The sequence below is a fragment of the Branchiostoma floridae genome, chromosome 18 (genome assembly GCF_000003815.2).
Source record: "Branchiostoma floridae strain S238N-H82 chromosome 18, Bfl_VNyyK, whole genome shotgun sequence".
NCBI lineage: Eukaryota > Metazoa > Chordata > Leptocardii > Amphioxiformes > Branchiostomatidae > Branchiostoma > Branchiostoma floridae.
The window spans coordinates 11061058-11084805 of record NC_049996.1 but is presented as its reverse complement, the minus strand read 5'-3'; the positions used below and the strand labels follow the sequence as shown (position 1 = coordinate 11084805).

General features: G+C 43.9%; 2 protein-coding genes across 2 annotated transcripts in view; one reads left to right on the top strand and one right to left on the bottom strand.

Moving 5' to 3' along the window:
- Positions 1–3603: 3603 nt before the first annotated feature.
- LOC118405242 (3-oxoacyl-[acyl-carrier-protein] reductase FabG-like) lies at positions 3604–9743 on the bottom strand. The gene is made up of 9 exons (XM_035804635.1): positions 9596–9743; positions 9121–9260; positions 8585–8677; positions 7661–7799; positions 6780–6820; positions 6449–6518; positions 5984–6020; positions 5788–5851; positions 3604–5160 (listed from the first exon to the last, which is right to left on the bottom strand). The coding sequence occupies exons 1-9, from the start codon at positions 9630–9632 to the stop codon at positions 5002–5004; spliced, it is 780 nt and encodes a 259-aa protein (XP_035660528.1). The 5' UTR covers positions 9633–9743; the 3' UTR covers positions 3604–5001.
- Positions 9744–21984: 12241 nt separating this feature from the next.
- LOC118405723 (protein Wnt-10a-like) overlaps positions 21985–23748 on the top strand; it is a 30670-nt gene continuing 28906 nt past the window's right edge. Inside the window, exon 1 of the mRNA XM_035805400.1 lies at positions 21985–22613. Coding sequence (XP_035661293.1) covers positions 22561–22613 — 53 coding nt within the window. The 5' untranslated portion in view covers positions 21985–22560. The remainder of the gene's footprint in view (positions 22614–23748) is intronic.

Genomic DNA, 23748 nt, shown 5'->3' with positions numbered 1-23748 from the left:
ATAGAAGCTGCCAGTGAACAGCTCGTGATGCTAGGATCGCGTGCTGTTCCCTGGCCGGTTATATTCCTCTGGCCGGCTTACTCCTTTATTTGTTCCATTTCTACGATTTTTCCAGCGATCCGGAGTCTGGTAGAGACTAACAGTATTCGTTGATGTCTGCTTTGTAACCCTCTCTACAAAGGTAGTAAATGCTTGAGTAAAAGAGGTCGACTGACGGGTCGTTGCCTTGCAAAGGTGTATACAAAAAATAAAACAATATCTAACAGGAGTATCTATACATGTGCGTTAATAAAGAGCGTTTGATGATCAAAACATTACCAGACTCGGAATAATAAAAATGTATTGAATATGGCTCTAAACCAACGCCCGACGAGTCTAATGCGTCTCCCAAACTGTGCATGGGTAGAGAAGCAGACACATGCAATGTCCTTCTCTTACTTTTTTGTCTAAGTAGATGTTTCAAAACAGGAGATTTCCAGATTGATTCTGTGATTGCAATACGTGAGGGAAGTCAGTCTCTAGTCAACAGCGAGGGATATATGATTAGTCATGCATGAGGCACCGTCGTGAGCACGACAGACATGCGTACAACATGTATGATACATATACATGACGCTAAGATATATACTGAAGACAAAAGAGAAAACGACCAGTTCCCCTAAATATCGCACAACAACCTGCTTTTCAAGGCGGCGCGCGCTAACTGGAAATTTACGAATATATATCTGAGCATTGGACCAATTATTGGCGTTTGTCCCTCTCTTAAAGATGGTATTGTGGACAACTGGTACAGACATGAAAGTAAGTGGACTGCTTTTGCTGCTTACTTTGACACGTCTGTGGTCAGAGTGTGCTTGTCTGCCGGCTACGTGTAGCATAGACTATTGGTCATACGTCAGAACATCAATGGTTCAGTGTTACAGGACAAACCTTACGGCCATTCCTGACGACATCCCTGCCAATGCTGAAAGCTTTACCTTGTCCTATTCATGTAACATCACAAACATTGTGTACCTTCCACCACTACCGAGGCTACGTACATTGGACCTAAATAACAACTGCATAGAATCTTTTTCCTGGATGTCTTTGCGTACTCTGCCAAATTTGAAATCTCTGTATCTCATGGCAAACCGACTTCGGTACGTGAAGCTAAATACCGTCATTGAGCATCTCCCGAAGCTGAGAACAGTTGACCTCCGTTTCAACAAACTGGCGTCGTTCTCTGAGTACGACCTGGGGCAGCCACAAGTGACCCGTGCGCTCATCAACGATAACCCATTTCACTGTGACTGTGAGCTTTCCTGGCTGATTGTCAAGATGGCGTATTTGCAGGCCTGTGAAGGAAAAGATCGACAGGACTGTTGTTCGCGCTTTTCAGCTTGTTTTCTCAACAGAAGCCTAAAGTTGGGCGCTCATGTCTGCTCCAGTCCGCGTGAGCTGAATAAGTTGCACTTGTCCAACCCGCTCGTGTCTACCAAACTAACGGGCTGTGGAGCACAGCGGCCGACCACAGACACAAAACCTACAGCAATGGCCGTGACTTCTACCATGTTTCTTACAGAGAAGACTGAGACTAAAACTCATCATGAGAATCAGACTGAGACTATTTCCATCATACCGACAGGCTCTGCACAGACCATGCAAATGTCTGATCTTAACTCCACGCCAACAACGAAACACGAAAACGACGACAAACTTTCAGTTCTTTACATCCCCATCACCGTGATGGGAACACTTCTGGCTTTGACTGTCGTACTCTGCGTCATCGGATTTACCATTAAGCACAAGCTGTGCTGCAATTGTCGCAAAGATGTGAACATGGGTGCAGATCGCCACTCAGCTCTTGTGCGTCAGCTCAGACGGTTCTACAGTAACAAAGCTTACACCCATGCAGGAGCTGTCACTCACGGACACCAGCCTGTCAATCAAACTACACCACCAACAGTAAACCACATTTACGACAACCCTGAATGTTTGGATGAGGCAGTCGTGAATGGAACAGACACTACAGCAAACCACTTCTATTCTATTGAACAGGACTTGGATGGCGGATATTCTACAGTTATAGGTGGAACAGAAACAACTCCATCACTAAGAAATCACGTCTACGTCATTGAAGAAAATCTGAACAATGGAACAGAACCCTCACCTACAACATCAAACAACATCTACTCAATTGAAGAAGATTTGGACAACGGAGAAGAAACAGCACCTACAACAACAAACAACATTTATTCCATTGATGAAGATTTGAACAATGGAACACAAACTATACCTACAACAACAAACGATATCTACTCAATTGAAGAAGATTCGGACAACGAAACACAAACTATACCTACAGCAACAAACGACATATACTCCATTGAAGAAGATTTGGACAATGAAACGGAAACGACACCTACAGCAACAAGCGACATCTATTCTATTGAAGACGTTTTGGATGACGGACATTCTCCATTCACAAGGGGAACAGAAACTGCTACAGCAACAACAGCAAGCCAAATCTACTCTATTGAAGAAGGTATGGATGTTCCAGCTGTATCGGAGTATGTTGAACTGTAGGATTCGCAAACAACAATCACACCAGCATGTAAATGTCACTAACTGTCATATCTGCAGGCACATATCGTGCATTACAGTGAATATACTCATAAAGCGACAATGCAGGACTACCAGATCTGACATAGGATTTCGGAGGAAAGGTACCAGTGCACCACAAAGGCTGCCCTATATTTGCAATGTATGAAAGAAGCATTACATTTAGACATCATATAGTAACCACCAAAAGGACTAGAACTTCTACAGAGACAGAGAGGGATTTGTGAGCCAATGCACATATTAGGCTATCGCACATTGGGTATCTAAAGGTTCAGCACAAAAACACTTTGGAAGACCGAAACGTCCAGAGGGAAGGAGCGAAGGTAACTCGCCTGGCGTAAATCACAATGACAGACAGCTACATGTGTATAGCGCTAATTTAGGTATTTGTACAGGCAGGAGCCGAGTACAGGAAACAACATACGGACGGTCACGATTTGAGCTGCTCAACATTCATCGGGGACATTCAGCACCACGGGCAGACCCAACGTGACATAGAACATGGCATTCCTTTGCAACGTTGCCTTTACAAGGTAAAGCGGACCCAATTACAGCATAAATGACATAGACTGTTCTTCAGTGCGTGACGTTTCCTTTCTTCTGTTCAATGAAACTATTGTTTTTTTTTAAAAACTTTGACCTAGCTGTCTTGTCTGCTTCCTTCTTGACATAGCCTATCTTTCGTTGACTGTGAACAATGGTGTGTCTCTTTGCCAAACGTGACTATTTCCTTTATGAATACTCAATACTTTTACTTAAGACGCGCCTGGAAAGGAAGGTGAGGTTAACGATAGAAACAGTGATGTGGTATTTAGTTTTGTATGTACCGGTAGAATACATTAACGTTACGGTTTCACGTGTGTTTGTTGAAAGATCCAAATGAAAGTATATCGTTTGGATGTGGGATTCTGTTTGAAACTGGAGTTCCTGAATAAAAAAAGTAATACTGTATGTTGAATGGAAAACAAAATTAAAGGTAAGAAGGTTTAATTCCACCTTGTTGTAGCGACTAAATGATATTACTTACTTTACTTTTACCCACTCGAACCAAACTTGAAAACTGTACATAATGGCTTAATAGATTTAGAAAGTTTTAGGAAAATGATGAACTGTCGATAGGACATGTGGGCCACATGACAGTATGATTAGTCTACACGAAATTGCTTGAACACCATTTTTAGAAAAAAAAAATCTAGACAAAATATCATAGCTTGAATCATTTTCTGATTACTGTATACTAGTTTGTTTGTTTGTTTGTTTTGTTTATTTTACCAGGGGTAACATATCGCCTTTTCTAGGCGCTTTTCAATGTGCCCTGGGGGGTAACCCCAGACATACATCTACATATATATCAAATAAAATAAGAAGTTTCATAACATGAGAGAATTGACATTGACGCGTATAATTAACCGTCAATACAAATCATAGCAACTTAGGGATAGCCAATACATAATATCCTTTTACGATACAAGTACATCGAAATTGCAATACTAACATGATATAACTGAAATTATATGTAGAATAAAATTATATGATTTTATCAATGTCTTCTGGAGAGGGAAAATCACAACAGTTACTGTATTCTGTATGTATGTCAATGGTTATCAATTAAAAAGGATGTACGATTCACAAATGCCAGCGGTACGTAGTCTTTGGTTAGTCCTCCACAATTAAGCAATCCAACTGTGCACAAATGGAACTTTTGATTAACACCGTATAGTCTGACTCCATGGGAAACTTAATGCCGAAAATCAGCTTTACTTTTGTTTACACTGATCGTCCCTAAAAGCCAAACAGATGGTGGATCGGAAGGTCGTAATGTTTATTGGGTGGGTGGGTAGCAAGACAGAAGTTTAGACATTTTCCTCGACTTCATGCGAAAGAAAATGGCGACAATGACTGAAATTTGGTGAACACTTATACATCACCTTGCAGTTTATAGTTATGCCCCCAAATATTTGTTATTCCGCTTCCTTTCAAGTGAGATCAAAACAATATGCTTGCAGGCGCAGGATCCAGAACACATACTGCATGCATACCTTGAGTATTTCCTTAACAATCATGGTTGATTGAAGTATCTCGTCTTATTCATAACGGACGTACGTTAAGGTGGTTTCACACATATTCAAGTCCGAATGAGGATCGTGTGGAAGTCTTAGCTTCTACCATGCTCCACAGGTTGCTGAAAAAATAATAGAATTGGACAAATATAGACAAGATAATATTCCAGACGAGTTAGCTCGGTCGCAAACCATACTCCTCCGCCAGCTAACTCATTTGGTGTGTTGCACATGTCCAATTTCCACTATTTTTACAGTGACCTGTGGAGCAAGGTAGAGGGTAAGAACTCCATAAGGATCTCTTATGGACGTGAATATATACGCACGTGTGAGTCTCCCCTTAGCGGGGGCACATCGCGTGCCTCCCGCCGTCCACGGGAACCTGGGCGCCGGTAATGAAAGAGGCGTCGGACGAGGCGAGGAAGGCGATCGTCTTCGCGACTTCTTCAACCTCCCCTACCCTCCCCAGGGCGTGGTTCGACTTTTCACGCTCCAGGAACTAATAAATAGAAAAAAAGTACAAGCTGTAACGCTACATGTTAGACCAAACTTTAGGGTTCCTTTTAATAGTTAGACATCCCAGTAATAAGATACCCCGGATAACGGTGACTAAGGCTTAGGTCCCAATTCCACCGGTGCCCGTCAGGGATGTAGCCCCCGCCGGACTGCCGGATACCGGGGGTACCCTCGGTGCTCCCACGGATACGTCACGGCGTCTATTTGTTTCCGGGCCCCGGGTTCATTTTAAGTCCAACTTCGATTCAACCCAGCGCCCGGCCGGGCCCCAAAAATACCCAGAGGCCACGTAGAGCTCGAGGTCACGTCCGAAAGTGAAAAAAAGCTCGTAAACTACCCGACAGAGCCCCTTTTTCCAAGCTTACTAGCAACTACATAGATTTGAAAACTTTCCGACGTTTCAGATAGAATCCGCTACCTTTCTTCAATGACTGTACAATATTTGTAGTTCAACAGATATTTTATAAACCAAAAACTATGAAGTGGTATGTACATGAGGTAACAACAAATTTCAGAGCCAGGAAACAAAAAGAAGACAAAGCCAAGACAAGAATTGTTTTCGAAAAATAAAAAAAGAGAGTAAAATGGTGGTTTAAGGAAAACCTCTTACTTGGGCGGCTTGCTCTTCACTGAGCCCGGCATTTTTCAGGACCTCTGTCGGAATGTAACCTGGGCTGTGGGAAGATGATATTATTTATTTCCAAGAAGCTAACGCCCTTTCTTCTATTAATGTGTTATAACAATGTCTCACAAAACGCGAAATTAAGGTTTTGTAAAGAAATGAATTACAGAAACAGTAACCTTACTTGACAGAGTTGACCCTGATTTGCTTGGAAGCCAGTTCTGAAAGATAGAAGGTAGTTTGAGCCTAAAGGTATGTTATAGCAAACACAAGAGGTTTATTCATGCATTTCCAATGCATTATTGTGGAATACTTTACATCTTTAAATGTTTGCGGTGGTCGTAATCTTGCGATTTTTTTGAATGTGTTTGTACTAAATTCAAGTACGGAATATTGATAATATATTTTACAGAAACGCGAGCTCAAAATACTGCAAAACCTTCCTTAGCGCCCCACTGTGTTATTTTTAAGTCCCCGAAAATAAATACAGAAATGTGCAGTGTTCCTGTTTTCTTCAGCTGATTTTTATCATTCCCATTAGTCTCTTTTCAGCCCAGTACTACTGTGTTCCTAGTCTGAACGGAATGCATCTGAATTGTGGTCAAAAACTAAGTAAAGAATGCACTGGACACAGCGTACATGTACTCACCAAGTGCTGCACATCTTGTGAACTGGTCCAAAGCTGATTTGCTCATAGAGTATGCAAGAACAATTGGGACCTGTAAGCAAAGCATGTGTAGATATGATATGATATGTAGATATAGAGCATGACATTTAAATGCAAAGATTATCTAACAAAGAGTTTCTGCAATAAAATATGTAAACCTGTAAAATACTACTCCTGGTAACATGGATACACATAAATGACAATTGATGTTGTACAAGAAAGGTCTTCCTATTTCAAGATCAATCTGGTATGTCTGCTTTCATTTCGAGGCATGGAGAGAAAGCGAAATATTCAAGAAGAAAGCTTAGCTTACCGCCCTCAACCCCGCAATACTCGATACATTTACAACGGCGCCTAGAAGAAACAAAAGAAAGACTCGAGTCAACTTGGCTTTCCAAGTTGGGATTTTTGCTCCAAATTAAGTGACAGGTTTCCAGAAACTCATTGAAGCATTTATGGCAGTCAAAAATGGGAAATGACCCTCGAAATGTTAATGAATACATGTTATCTTAGCCTTTATTATATTTTGTGGTGCATTTACACCGTCTTTTGCAGCTCTAACCACAGTAATACCGTGGTTTATGATTCCAAGTGAGCATACATACATACATACATACATACATAAATGCATTGTGGGCAATGTGTCAAAGGTCAAAGCCCCTGAGACCTAATGAAACGTGTCTGGACATGCACTAAACATTGACCAGGTAAGAACTATACAAGTTAGGGGCCTTCATATTTGACACATTAGCTACGATGCATTTCGCTGTGCAAGGGTAATTGGAACTTGCTCATGACATTCCAAGTCATCGCAAAAAATTGCCTACAAAACCACCATTCCATCTTTAACAGACTAATCATTAATTGTGGTGCGGCTGTTTCCCTATATTTCCCGACAAGTCCACAACAACAAGCTCATAACATTCCACGCCATTGTTAACACATTAAAATGGCGACACCACTTCCCATCATACAACATTTCCTTGGGAGGAAATGCAACACTCCCTTGAGACACAATATGGCGGTGCCCATGGACGCCAACGAAACCAAGACAGGTTTTGCTATCGTAACTATGACCCCCGCCCCATATGACACCAACACATTGAGTCATCGCCTTCGTGTACATGTAAACATTTTGGGCCCACACCAATGGTGTGTCTTCACACCCTCACAAGACACTAAACAGAACATTACCTCGAGTCTTTGCGAGATGTGGCACGCAGAGCTGAGTCAAGGCCACCACACTGCGCAAGTTGACGTTCATCAGTTTGTCATATTTCGCCATGTCTGTTGTCTCTAGACCCGCGAGATAGCTAATCCCAGCATTGTTTACCTGTGTGGATATGGGTGATGGGGTTTCTTTTAAGTATTACAATGCGTACTACACGCATATACATCATATACATAGAATCTACAGACGTCCTGGTAGGCACCAGTCGTCAAATACCCCGGATATAAACAACAACAGCGATCGCTCGTATAGTGTCAGCTTCGTGCTGATAATGACTTGTCCCTTCTTCAAATTATGGATACTGCTGTACTCTTCAATTGTGTAAGAACAGATATCTACCTGTTGGTCACAGTTTCGTAGTGAAAATATATAATGTGGCTGTCATCATACATAGTGAACAATGCTGTGCCTTGACTTTTGAATACATGGTCAGACATTCCTGCATTAAGGTGGGGTCACACATGCGTATACATTCAACTCCGTTTGAGGTGCGTATGATTCTTTGTCTCTATCAGGCTCCACAGGTCGCGGGAAAAATAGTACAAATTGGACAAATATAGATACATTACATGTCAGATGAGTTAGCTGACCGAGAAGTATGGTTAGCGACCCAGCTAACTCATCTGGCATGTTATGTATCTATATTTGTCCAATTGTACTATTTTTCCCGCGACCTGTGGAGCCTGATAGAGACTAAGAGCTTCATACGCACCTCAAACGGACCTGAATGTATACGCACGTGTGATCCCACCTTTATGTAGCAAGTATACTATACGAATTTAGTTCATCTGGTTTAGCAAATCGGATATGGAATACAAATTTGAATCTATATTACTCATTTCTAAGTTCAAAGTCGATGAATAAAGCATCATCATAATCATAATTACCAGCACATCGAGCCTGCCAAACTTCTGCACAGTTTGATCCACCAGGTTTTTCCGCACTTTATCGTCACAGATGTCTCCTGTCACGAGCAGAATCTGAAAATAACAAGACTAGAAAGGTAACATTTGCAAGCAAATACATAATGTTTACCTTCTACATGGTCTAGCATAACAGCCTACTTCATCCGCACTCCAACACATTCGTATGGTGACCAGCCCTCTAGCTCTGTCCTGCCACTTGCTACATGATTTAGTTAAAAACAGGATGTTCTCTTCTTTGCCAGTAACCATGGCGACAGCAGTCTGATCCAGGTGATTGACGTTATTTGTTTCGAGAAGAAATAGAGCAAATACAATATTCATCCCTTCCCTTCCGTGATCGAGAAGGTAAATATAATAAGTGAACATCAAAATATCTGTGTTGGCCTGCAATGCCGCAGCAGTAACGACATGTGAAATCAAAAACAAATCTGGAAAATAAGTTTGGGGTGAGCTCTCAGAAATGACATAAAATCGGAGGCATATTGATAAACAAACACTTTGTCTCGCGGAGTCCCTGCCTCCACACAGGCATCTGCTGTGGCCTGCAGGTTTTCCTGGTTCCTCCCAGTCAGAGCCAGGTGCGCTCCCAGTCCAGCAAATTCCACAGCTGTCCCCTTCCCGATACCGGAACTGGCACCTTTAAAACACACGCACACGGAGAAATATTCATCATTGCTGGAAAAAAAAACTATAGAGTTCTACCATGCCTTTTCCATATAATTTTACCCTTTTAGTTTTACTACTCTATGCTTCTCATAAATTATGCAAACACGGTTTCAATTGGATAATTATATTAGTTCTATCTATCTATCTATAAAATCTATTTCTTCGGGGTATCCTGACCAGGTTAAGTTGACCAGTAGTCATGTCTGAAAAAGAAGGCTTCAACGAAGGTGACAAGCAAACGGGAAGATTAAATATCTTCCTCCTTGCAACAATGTATCTTTGAAGTAAACCCCGCCCCCTGTTTACCTGTAATTATGGCTACCTTTCCTCTCAAATCAGGCATTTTGTGGGGGTAGACACCGCCGCTGACAAGTCCCTTTTCGACGGTGAAATAAAGTATCAACTTGTTCTCTCCTTGTTAAACTTGAACTTTAGACATCCATGGTGGCGGACTAACGTAAAACCATTATGATACGAGAGTTAAATGATCTTTTAAACATTGCATTTGATAAATTGTAATATTTGATTATTCAGATACATGTGATTGGAAATTTATGAAACGGTATCCGTGCAAGGCTGTATTTAAGGGAAATAAACGTTTATTTACATTTAGTTGCCATGCAGTGCCTACACGACTGGGGAATATAAGGTACAAGGTTCACGATAGTTGGCAATGACTTGACGTTCACACACCCATGCGCTGGTCTATTTTAGTATCTATGGGAATGTGCAACTTGCAAATTGAAGAAATAAGATATGTGGAGCGAACTTCTCATCCAGCTAGCAACAGTAAGGCCAAGGCAAGTAGATTTTATGGATAGCATCAGCGCGATCATTACTTTTCACCTGATTTTGAAAAAAAGAGAATTTTTTCCCTCACGAAAACATGAAGAGGCAGTACCAAATTGGGTAGACATATCGCATGGCAGCCTTGATTGTAGAAGTGGCACTAGTGATGTACATGTAGCCATGACCTTACTTGTAGAAGTTAGACTAGTTCAATAGTACAAGTGGCCTCAATGTGGTAGCCGTTACACAGCTGATTTTGTAGTCTGCAGAGGATGGCATCCGTAAGACTTATTTGCTGTGGCCATACCTTTTAGAACTTTTATTCAGCTTGTCACACAGACCGGTTTCGCCGAAATTTCGTGAATTCTTCAACTTTGAATCGACTTTATTGGCGTTACTGGAGCACCACCTTGTGTAAATGGATTGAACTGCAGTTATTGGTCCTTTGTTGCCACAACTTCATACATCGATCCTGCGGTTGGAAAACAGGCTGAAATGGTTCGTAAATAACCCGAGACCACCAACGGGCAAATTGTGCGGGTGCGGCGGGGTATAATACCCAAAATACAGGCGAAATTCGGAAAACTCGCGGCATGCCATTGACGCCTTGTTTGTTTCTCCACACGCGAGGGATGACACCTTGTTGACATGTCAACAAAACCTTTTGTTCCTCCACAAATTCCGGACATTACCTGTAGACCGGTGATCCGTATTAGGGGAGATGTTGTGCAAATCTCACGGGGTGTAAATATGGGCTGACGTTTTGTGAGAAGATGGGATAAACTGTAACAGGTACACGGGGTGAAGGCTTTACCCGGGTACCTATGGGGTCGTGGCTGAGCCACATTCCGGCCCATAATCGAACCGTTTGACCGGATTAGAAGCGATTAAGTCGCTTCACTTGTCAATATCTGGTGAAGTTTAGCAGGTAAAAGTCAACACTCATGCAGAGCGCACGCGCCACAGAGAGTAAGAGGATGCTATATACTTCATGCCGAATTCTACAAGTAGCTACTTTCTATGGATGACATCAGCGCGCGCATTGCCATATACGTACCCCTGATTTGAAAATATAAGAAAAGAAATTTTATTCCTCACCAGAGGTGGTCGACATCACAAGGAAATAGCGAAAAGGGGAAAATGCCGTTGGTTAGACTTGGGTCTTGACATTAGTGAGTTAGCCATGAGTTGAATTGAGCTACAGAAGGGAAAGTTACTTTAGATGTAGAAGCAAAACTCGGATAGCCTTCCTCTGGTAGCCTTCCTCTGGTGTTGCCAACATGGAAAGTTATACTAGGCTCCCACACCTGTGTCACTTTGTGCACTTTTACGAACGACCTATTGGCAATAATATAATGTGTTTTGTCGTGTTATAGAGTGTCTTGCATTAGATTTGAAGTCTGCAGAGGATGTCATCCATAGAATTTACTTCTTGGGGCTTAAAGTGATATTCAATCCTGTGCCACAGCTACGTTGCATATTACATCCATATTCCACAAGGCTTTCATATATATTGTATCATGAGCAACGGGAGGTTTTCCCAGAAACATGACAGGTCACTCACCTGAGTGCACATTTGGTAAAACAAACAAACAGAAATACAAAGCAAAGTGTAGACATGTAGACATCACTTCATAATGTCTAACAAAAGGCTACAATTTCAGTGTGATGATATTGAAAAAACAATCGTGACGACGAATGCTCTATTTCTATAACTTGTTGTAATAAACTAGTATGAAAAGTTGTGTCCGTTAGATCAGTTATATCAATACATGTACTTAGCCTTTGAACTGAATCCAAGTCCACACGAAAGGCTGTAACGTTAACTGTTGAAAAGCTTGGAACTTAAGATAACACGTACAGGGAATACATAATTAGGATGGAACATAGTAATGTGGTGATAAAATGTTACTGGTCACCCGTAATGTTTCTAGTTGAACTTGAATATCCAAAAGGCACAAAGTCTAATCAATCATGTTAAACCATTCACGATGTAACATATGTATACTTCTACGTGGGCACACAAAATTGTCTGTTTGCGACCTGTTGTCGTTCCCCTTCCAGTAATTGTTTCTCTGCTGCAGTATGCGGTGATAAAATATTACTGTCCGCCCCGTAATGTCCGCCCCGCAACCTTTCACGCTGTAGGTGTGCTTCTATCTGGGCACACAAAATTGTCTGTTTGCGACCTGTTGTCCCTACCCTGCCAGTAATTGTTTCTCTGCTGCAGCGAGTCCGCGGCATTCGCGCTGTTTACGCCCACCTGCACAGGTGCAGTGGAGTCAACTGTTCAAAATATTCTGTTGATAGCCGCTAGATGGCGCTACTTCAACACCAGGACGATTCTCACAAATCGTGAGTCAAAAGAGCACATAAGCGAATCGTTAAATCGTTCAAGCTCGCTACATTCCTTCTGTGATCAATACAGTAAAGATAGAGGACAAATGAACGCCCTTCTTAGCATATATTGGACAAGGTTCTGCATAGGGTTGTTGTTCTATGCCTATCATCGTAGCTGTGGTGACACGATGACCCAGAAGTGACAAGCCGGTCCCCTGTCCACAAACACCGACAGTTGTCACAACTAAAGCTGATCCTCTACACGACAACAAGACCATGTTGTATCACTCTGGTGAAACCAAGGATTACCATGTTTTCGTTCCTACATTTCACCTACTTTATAGGTAAAACTTAATGGTCAAAAAACAGAAGCAGACCGTGTTTTGAACGGGTCTGTTTCCTATTTCTCACATATTTCACTTACTCAAAGTTGACTTGTTTGTGTGCTTGCTTTAAGTTTAGTCTTTTTCACTGAAGCGCCACCCATAAGCAGTGAACATACACCAAACTTGTACAAAACAAGCGCAATCGTACACCCAGAAATCGTGATCGTAGCTTGTTTACAGTACAAGATATCAAAACCTGAAGTTCTGCTGTAGTGCAAGAACTAGCCGCTAGGGGTTAAATCCAACAATTTGGATGTCTAATCAAGACTTATCCACCTGCTAAATATCAAGACAATCCATCCAGGCGTTCTCGAGTTTTAGTGTTTTGAGACACAAACACGCGATCGCTTCCAAAAACATAACCTTCTGGCGAAGGTAACAGACGAAAAGATTAGCACAATAAGTTAATTCGCAAGTTCATGCCCGGAGGCTAATTGCAAGTACATGTATAAACATAGGAGATACACAAGTAACACAATGAACAGTGATTAACATTATTGTGAGGCTATAATTCTATTCGAATACTAGTGTTGGCTTTTTCTAAACAGGTTGGGTTTGACTTCTTTTTTTGGAAGCAGATAATGTACAACCCAATCTAACGTCCTGCATCTGCTTGGAGATGTCCCTACTCCTCCGGAAGAAGCCTGTTCTATAGCTATCTGTTGCAGGATCGGTGAGAACATGATGCCTTCATTTACAGACAGTTTAACATGTCTCCCTCATCCCCGCCTGATCCGACAGGTCACTCGATCCCCGGACCAGCCTACGAGACCGCCGGGAGGGCTGCCAGGGAGCCGGGGGAGGAACGCCTTCCTCCGCCCGGGAAATAAGTACGGAACCAGGGATCTGCGTGTAGGTCAGGAGTAGCCTGGATACCAGATCACAACCCGATCTCCGCACCAGCCTCCGGGCCCGCCGAGGTGGCTGCGGTGGAGCCGGGGGAGAAACACTTTCCTCCGCCCGGTAGATACGTACGGACGTGAGGGATCTGCGTGTAGGTCAGGAGTAGCCTGGGTACCAGATCCCAACCCGATCCCCGGACCGGCCTCCGGGACCGGCGGGAGGGCTGCGGCGGAGCCGGGGGAGGAACGCCTCCCTCCGCCCGGGAGATAAGTACGGAACATGAGGGACCTGCATGTTGGTCAGGAGTAGCCTGGATACCAGATCCCAACCCGATCCCCGGACCAGCCTCCGGGACCGGCGGGAGGACTGCGGCGGAGCTGGGGGAGGAACGCCTTCCTCCGCCCGGGAGATAAGTACGGGCACCAGGGATCTACTTGTAGGTCAGGAGGGGATTGGGCAGTTTAGAGGGAGAGGGGAGGCTGTCGTGATCGTGGGAATAAAGGAAGGGATATATTCACCAAACAGATAAAAGAAACGAAGTAGAATCATCATCATCATCGTCGCGGGCTACTTGCCCGGACCAGGTCCATTCGGAAGTAATATTCACAATACCAAACAAACAAACAAACAACTAAACCAAAAAAGAGTCGTGATTTTGGAGGAAATTCGCAACGCACAAAGAAACAAACAAACAAACAAACAAAGTAGGTATTTGGGAGGAAACTGATGCATTAGGGACGGTGGTGAGGATTGGGCCTGTTGTGGTGTTTGGGTGGTACATATTCAAAAAATAAACAAAAAAGCAGAGTTTTGGGCAATTTTCTCTTTGAGGCTATGAAATAAGATAACCACGAATTCATCTGGAACTTCTCAGAAGCTGGACATAAAGATGTCATCTAGAGCAATTTGTCAGTCAAGATCCTGCATTAAGTAGCTTTAAACACTCAAGTCCTTTAGCCTCCATAGCAGGCTCTCCGTGACCTTTTTTCGTCCTTTTTTTTTCTTTTTGTTGTTGCTCATAATACATTTTTGATGGCCATTCCTTTGTGCTCATGATACACCTCTGCTAGCCATTTCTTTTTGTACTGGAGGCTACAAGTCATTAACGTACCCGTCTATTCTCTACTATACTTGAACACATTTAATATATACGCCTGTCGCATTGGACTTTTTGAATAGCCAATCGCATGCTTGCGTTACGTGACTAGTGTCATGGCTACACGCTCGTTTACATCCAAATAAAAAGGGAAACCATCCCGTAAAATCGTCCGAGTAGAATAGCTCTGCAGGGAGTAAACCTTGGCCGTCACGGTTACAGAGAGAAAATCTGTTGCACTGAAACAGTTTCCAACGAGAATCACGTGCCAGTCTTTGTGTCGTTACGATCTCCATTCTCGTCCTCTCTGTAGGTTATATGTTTGTCGCACAAAGAACCAAGACGGTAACATCTGCAGGGACAAAAGGGCCCGGTCTGGCGCCTGTTCCAGGCTATTACGTCAGGCAGACCGCCTGGGCAAGTCGAATGGCTGCCAGCACCTGGCACTAGTCTATTGGGACATTTGTAAAACCTGCAGGCTAATTTCCTGTTAACGAATTTCATGTTCCTAATGTTTTATGTTACACCATTCTGTTGTTTCGTTCGTTCGGATTCTATGGTGCACAGAACGATATTTTCCATATGCATCTACTGCTATCATGTTCAACTCCTATATCCACTTATACAGTATGTAGCTTAGTAGGTCAATTTATTTGTACAGTTTCTTAGTCGCACATGGGGTAGCGAGTTTCCATGCTGTTCCTGTATCAGGGTATATTTTTACAAGGAGGTACCTCTCCGCACGCGGGACCCTCATTTTACGTCACTTCCGAAAGACGCCTGCAGCCCCAACTAGCCCCAACCGAGATGCCCTAAACAGGATTGAACCAGGGTCGCCCAGTTACCAACTAACTAGAACCAGGAGGTCAACTGTGAGGCTGCTACCATGCAGTTGAGCTACAGAGACATCCCTCATTGCCCTACACTATTGTATAATTGTTTAACTCCACCCGTTATTTATGATCATTCTCACTCTGTATTCTGATATGTTTTATATCAAAAGTGATGACTTGATATAATGTTCATCAGATATATGGGGCTTGTGGTAGGATATCTACATCACAAATGTTGTCAAATGTGTCGTCTTGTTCAGCGTATCATTCACATACTTTTTCTTATGTATTGACTATGGAATAGTGGAAAAGACTGAGGGGAAAATAAGTTGTCATACAGACATAGTCCTTTTACGTTAGAGACCCACTCTGCTGTTAGATATTTCATCTTCTAATCACGCTTTTATTACTTCTTCTGAATGTGCATTGTCCGGGTTAACGTTCTGAAACAAAGTCTGTGTGAAGTACATGTTTGAAAGCTTACAAATGGACCATTGCCTTTGTGCAATGAAACAACGCGGTGCTTGTACCGACTTTAGACCGACATTGTCTCACAACAAAAAAGTACGCGCTGCACGACATTTGACTTGAAGAGAAAAATAAATCGCGTGAAATTGGATCCCCAAGCTCAAGCTGCGCTCTGCCAAAAAGCCTTCAGGAAAACAACTGCTACTGTAGTTGTGTAATGGAAGTTGGCAGCTCGGCCAATATACCCGCATATCAAGCAAAGCTGCCTCCACATCTGCGACGTTCTGGACCAGGTCACCCCTAGAGAGACTGGGCTTTGTCGTCTCCAACCACCACCTGTGAACTCATTTGTCTCACACATGCGCGTTGTACAGAGCGAGGGCATTGCTCCCTAGAGGGGTCCTATATGCTCGGAGAATAAGGCCCCCCTATGGGATGCGAAGATGACGTCATAATGCGGACAGACATACAGCAAATCACAGTGTTTTTGTGGAGTGAAGACTGTTGAATTGGAGCCAAAGAAGAACAGCGTCCTGTCCACTTCCTGATACTTATACAAAGTCAGGAAGTTGCTTGTCAGTCTGGACGATCTGTAATTCGTGCTTTTGTAAAAAAAATGTTGCATGCATGGTGGTCCCGGGGATATGTCGTGAGTCAGAGTTATTATTGTGGCTACCGGACGCTTATTAGATAGATATCCCCGTAGGAGTGAGCTTTAACTGGCATGATTCACTTCCAGAACTTTCTTTAAAATACAACAGGAAAATCCATCGGCAGACGAGTAGCCTCGACCAGGCTCCGTGGATCGCTAGTCAAATAGTAGAAATTGGACAAATAGAGTCAATAGTGCGATAGGCGAGTCGGCCGGCCAGAGGAGTCAGTACACGACCCACGGAGGCCGCGTACTGACTCCCCTGGCGTCCATTTTCTACTATCTACGATCCGCGGAGCCTGGTAGAGGCTAGCAGACGAGCTCTAATGGACATTTTTGGCAACAATAAGGCCGGTGACCGTAATCTCTTGTTCATTGTCAGACTGCACGATCTTTGCTGGTTTCATATGGCGCAAAGTCAACCCTTTAAGAAGTTTTTAGCAACGCAAAGTCTGATGTGCTTTTGCGCCTTCCCTTTACCACTTCTCCCATTCAGTCTATCTTCTTTCCGCGTATGTGGTCCATGCCAGGAAGCCCGAATCTATCGTAATGACCTTCAAACGTCTTTGACATGTCTTTACGGCAGGAAATACGATTCAGTTTTAAAGCCAACTCCATAATGAGGGTATCAGATTTCAACCTCCATGTGCCACTTTCCGTTTCTAGGAAGTCACGGGACCCACACGACATTCTCTACAATAATGTAATCTCCTGTGCAAGGCCATCTATTGGTCTAATTTGTACCATATTATTACCGCATTCCGACAAGATCCGACAAAGTCCGGAGGATTGTTGGCCAATTTGCGGGCCGGTCCTAAGCTTGGAATGATTGGGGATCAGTGTCGCCGATCTAACGGTCTTTAGTTTGAATTTTTGTTCTCTCATGACGCTGTGTGCGGCGCTAACTTGTGCCATATTGTATGACTTCTTGGATGCGAAAAATTCTCAATAACTATACTTCCGCCGTGAGTAACGGTTATGGTATTTTTGATGAAAAGATATCATGACAATGGATAGTAGCCCCTTTAAATACACATTATTAAAAGACATCACAATATACCCTTCAATTTTCATGTTAGCTAATACATACTTTACCTAATGGCAGATCTCATCTTATACAATGAAATATGCTGGATAATTTTAAGTGTATATATAAAACGTAGCTACATCAATGTAGTCAGTAACGAGGCGAAATGTCAAATCCAGACGTTTTCACACCGACCATGTGTGGGCCAGTGTTGGACAGCAGTGTCCAGCGGAGGTCAGTGGATCGGAACTGACCAAAGCAGCTCGTTACCGCCGAGCACGCACATCACAACTCACCCACCCTGCCCCACCTGTCCGGCTCTTCCAACAGCGCATACTGGACCCGTTAGAATAGACGATGACCTAAAAACCTGTCTACAACGCTAAAAAACAAGCTTAATGCCATGGCAATCTTTACAGAACAAATTTCATCTATACCATCTTGACTTGTCCTGTTTCTGCAATTAAAAGAACCCTGCAGTTCTAAAGAAAGCTGCTAGAGGGCACATGCCGTATCTTTCTTCCCGAGTAGATGTAAATAAATACTTGGTGTGATATATGTGAGAACAACAGGAGTTCCAAAACCCAAAGACTACGTGTTAAACCTCCTAAGAGTTGGAAGGACCAGATTTAAGACTGCGGAAAGTAGAACACAGGACTGTGTGACATGGAGATACTTTACGGAGAGGAGCTGGCCTGGCCTAAGCACTTAGGTAGTCGGAAAAATAGTCGCAAACTACTCATCTCCCATCTAACTCCTCTGGCGTGTTTTCTGTCTTATCTGGCCTATCTCTACTATTTTACAGCGACCTGCGGAGCCTGGTAGCCTGGTAGTTGCTAGGCAGGGCATATGAGAAGAGTCCGGTGGGCGGAGTTAGGGGTCATGCACCTGTCTCTGTCCCGTTAGGCTGCCGGACAGCCGCGGCAGGTGCACCGTGCCTATGGCGGCTGGACAGGCCCTAGGATGGCCAAACTACTGTAAATGCATCTAAGTTCGCAGATATTTAATTTCGCGGTAGCGGGAAAAGGGACTTTTCGCGGTGGTTTTAAGTTCGCGGTAGCATCATGCACTGTAGTCTCTTACTGTTATGAAAAAATGTTCGCGGTGGTTTTAAGTTCGCGGTGAAGGGTCAACCGCGAAAACCACGAACATTAAACCAAAGCGAAAGCTTCTGCATTTACAGTATTCCCCAAGCCAAGACAAGAGAAATATTTCCTATGGAGCAAACTCAGCCCTGTATAAAGATCGGGGCTTACGTTTTAGGACATATTTTCAGCTGCGCAAAGTCTGATGTATTTTTTCGTCTTTCCTTTACCACTTCTCCCATTCATAGAGTCTTGGAGAGACAACCCGCGGCGCTGATTGGCTACTGAGTCAGCATCATGAGGTGAGTCATGGCGGCAGAAGTTGGGAAAAGTTGAAGTTCGTGCTGTAGGTAATGAACGCAGCCTGCAGCTCTCCAAGGGTGGCGCGTCATTGTGAGATCACCCTGTGGCTTTGTACCTAATTTGTACAACGAGAACATACGGCGTAGACTCAGACATCGCGGCATGGCATGGCCAGGTGTACTCCACGGTCCCAGCCATTGCCAATTTTTCAACATGAGGACTCATCAGTACAAGATGTCTGCAATTATACGCACCTGTCGTTACGTTACCACTCCAAGTGCGAACCATTAGACCCTTGTGCATTCTTTTAAGACAACGTTCGGTTCGATTTGGAAAAAGTCAGAAAGAACGGCCAACAAGGCTGCAAACAGGAAGATATGTCAGTCTTCATCCATCAACATCGTTTCAAAGTTCCTTTGCTGTCTAGTTTCAAAACCATCTTATTCCGCCACACATAATGCCACAAACGTAACAAATAGTAATTAAAATTGATGAGAGTTTAGAAGTTACATACGTTGTAATTATGATAACATATGGGATGAAATACGGCTTAAAGTGGTGGAACGATTGGAAAACTGCCGCATGCTCCTTTGTGCCTGTAATAGCGCGACAGAGCAGAGTTCCTGTCTGTTTCTGTAATTCAATTCTCAAGTGTCAGGTGTATTTAGTGAAAGTATATATCTTTTCTTGGGTTACTTGGGGACACGTGAGGGCAGTGTCAGACCAAGAACGGTCAACAAGGCTGCAAATAGGAAGATATGACAATTTTAATCCATCAAAAGTACTCTTGCTTTTTAGTTTCAAGGCATTTTTCTTATTCCTATGGGTTAAGGATGAGAAAAGCAAATCTGATTAAAAAACAAGACGACAATTGCAAATACTGTATGTCTTCACATGGTCTAGCCTTACAAACTACTGCTACGTGTATTCGTACTCAAACATATTCATATACATGGTGACCAGCCCCTCCAGCTCTGCCCTGCCACTCGCTAAACGGAATAATGAAAGCGTACAACATAGGACGACTGCTACCATACCAGTTACCATGGTGACAGCCGTCTGGCCCAGACCATTGACCTTACTGTAAATGCAGAAACTTTCGCGTTGGTCTAATATTCGCGGTCAAACCGCTTCACGGCGAACTTAAAACCACCGCGAACATTTTTCCATGGCAATAAGAGGCTACAGTGCATGGTGCTACCGCGAACTTAAAACCACCGCGAAAAGTCATTTTTCCCGCTACCGCGAAATTAAATCCCAGCGAACTTAAATGTATTTAGCGGTATCCCGGTATCTGTTTGGAGAAGAAGAAGTAGAGGAAGAAACGGAGCAAAAAACTATGTGTTTAGGCAAACATAATAATTAAACTTGACATGACTTAATAAGTTACATACGTTGTAATTATGATAACACATGGGATGAAATACGATTTAAAGTGGTAGAACGATTGGAAAAGCACCACACGTTCCTTTGTCTCGGTGATAGAGCGACAGAGCGGAGCTCCTGTCTGTTTCTAGCTGTAATTCAATTCTCAAGTGTCAGGTATATCTTCTGAGACTATATGTCTTTTCTGAGGTTACTTGGGGACAGGTGAAGGTAGTGTCAGACCAAGAACAAGGCATAGTCCTACTGATGACTATTCTTCTCAACGGTTCCCGCCTTTTATGTAAGCAATTATGATGTCCTTGACCATGGTTATGTTTACAGTACAATTATTTGTTTTGTTTGTTGCTTTTTGATTTAAACATGTAGGTTTTTGTGATGTTGATACATCTTTTCAAAAAATATTATGATTGTAGCCCAACGACAAGCAAGTATAGATTCGGCGGTTTCCTTTGGAACTTCAGCTCTTTACGGTCTTACTTCACAGGGGAAATCGTAACCCTGGCCTCCTCGTTTACCTGTAAAGAAAAAGTCCCCCCTTCCCATAATGTTACTGATGATATTTTGTTATACTGTATCTGTATGTAGTTTAGTAGCTGTTGCGTACGTTGTATCCTGTAACATTGTGGAGTAATTAAGTTCATTCATTGACATATCTGCTTGAATATTAGGAATCGTGACTTTGTGGCAGGTTTTGTAATTAAGGGGGCGGTATGACGGGTCCAGGCGGTACCCGGTTACGGTAACCGTTCACTTGTCAGAAAAGGTCCCCCCTTCCAACATCTGCTTGAATACTAGGAATCGTGACTTTGTGGCAGGTTTTGTAATTAAGGGTAGGCGGTAGGACGGGTCCAGGCGGTACCCAGTTACGATGGCCGCGGCCGTGATCAGACGAGGCCACCTGATCGTTTCGGCCTCAGCCCTGGATAGCCCCGGCCGCACACCATTGATATTGCCAATTAAGAAGCCATCAAAGCTGAGCCTGTTTTCCTTATCCCCGTGAAACGCAAATTAAGTCGGACCCAGCCCTGAGAAATTTCTTGAGTTACATCGCTCTGCGCTACGCCAGCCAATCAGAGTGCGAGGATGGGTCGACTGTGGGCCAACTGAGATCATCTCCCGGTTTACATCACTAAGGAACATGTCCCTTCTTGTCACCAGAAACTTGGGTACCTAATCCTAAAGTCTACTTGGCAGAACTCACAGACTGTGACAAAGTTATGTCTCTAGAAAATGCACTGAAATGCTGCAATAGCAAGATGGAAATGCTAGGTGTCGTTTGAAAATGATATTGCTTTAGATAATTGTATAGCATCTGTTTAATGTCCCATTCTCAGGACTAAAACCCGTTTTTGTTCCACGCAAGTCAGCCGCGTGACGACAGACGGGACTCGAACTCGCGACCTTTCGTTCCCTGAGAAGATCCAGTGGACCCGAACCAGACAGCTGTTTTCAGAAGGCCCGGGAGGTCTCTCTTTAAGTGTTGGTCACGCTGAGACGAAACAACAGTCAGTGCCTATCCATTTAGATCAGTCCTCTCCTAGCAGGCTGTTGGGTATTCCCTAATAGTGCCACCAGGAACGCGTGCTAACCGGAGCAACTTTCCTCGATGACTAACAACACAAGAGAACGTGTGGTTACGGTCTCGAGTCCCACCCTGTTGGTGTGATGAGGGTTTTCCTTGGGGCGATTGTGGTGGTGCACACGACACGTACAGACTGACCGGTCGGTGTTGGGTTCTTCCCCGTCAGACGAGTTGAGGAACTCGCGGTGCGAGAGTTGGTGAGGGCACAGGGGTCTTTGTTAGACTAGCGGCCCTGCCCGATACCGGCAGAGGAGGAGACAGTGTTTCCTTGGCGTGCGTTCAAGTTGGAGAGAACCCTTCTGGATTACTACATTTGTTGGCGAGGTGTGCCGCCGCGCGGGACCTGGGAATTTGGCTCGGGAGAGAAGTGCAGCGGGGCCGGGACGGACCCTCCAATTAAGGACGGCGCTAGGCCGCCACCACGACGGGATATGCCTTACACCACCTTCTGCCTTCGCCGCTGCGATGCCTTACTATAACAATGTGGAGAACGATACTTTTCTGGGTCCTGCTTAGCCTGGTGCCCGAACTGAGGTAAGATAGGACGGTGTCTGGTCCGAAAACCTACTGTAATGATACACTGTGTTTTTTACAGGTCCGTAAGCTGTAGTTAACGCGTGTCTCCCGAGAAGGTAGGGTCTAGGTCGGCAGGGGCGGACAGGCACGGACGTAACGCTAGACCCTGCTTGTGTCCGGCTTCGGTGTCCACGCAAACATTCCACTTTCTTGCTTGACCACCCAATCGCTTCATTTTATTAGCATACTTTAGAAAGCAGGGCGGAGAGGGCAAAATTTGATTTCGGGTGGTATGTCCGTACAGCACCAACTCGGAAGACTTAGTACTACTTGGTAGTCTAGCGCGGTTTGTAGGCCCGAGACATTCTGTACGTGTACGTACGTGCTGCTTGCTACACACACAGAGACAATAGGTGCAGTGGACATAGAGACGTCGGGAGAATCAATTGTCTCCGCTTGAAGCGACTGTTTTCCCCTTATTTTCCCGGTTCTCCCTGACCGGGGCTCCCCGGGTAGTATGCATGCCTCACGCCTCAACATTCAATTTTCACCCTGTTCCACTGCGGAAGCGAAAATGGGCAAATAAACGGGGCTGGTAGAACAACGTTTTAAATCGATTAGGTCTGGTCCAGTTGACCTGTTTGTGCGTCCGTCGGAGGGATGCTTCAAAGGTTTTCCTGATTGTGCCGGACACTTTTAGTATTTTGTAAGAACAGTGCGAGTTTGCAGGACAGGGGAAGGGTGCTGGGAAGAAGCAAGCCTCCAGCCAAGCCGTGTGATTGATCGTATTGCGCCTTATCTGGGGCCAGTATCCAGCCCACCGGCGAAGACACTTTGCTGTCTTTCGGGCGATGCCCCCAATTTTTCACAGTTTCAAGTTTAGTATCAGAGAAGTTCAGACGACTTGAGGGCGACCTTCCACATTCCAGTCAGAACCGATTAACCGTGCTATGACTGACTCGTTGTCTATCTGTCTCTCTCTCAGCCGTGAAATTAGAAAAACTCTAGCGTAGCCTAAAACTTCGAATTACCATTATCTCAACACGGGTGTACTTAATGGTTTTGCGGCACGTGGCTTTTTCTATGGTTTGTTTATTAGCATATCACCGCGTGTCCGGGAAAAGGCGGGTTACGTCGTGGTGGTTTGTTGGGA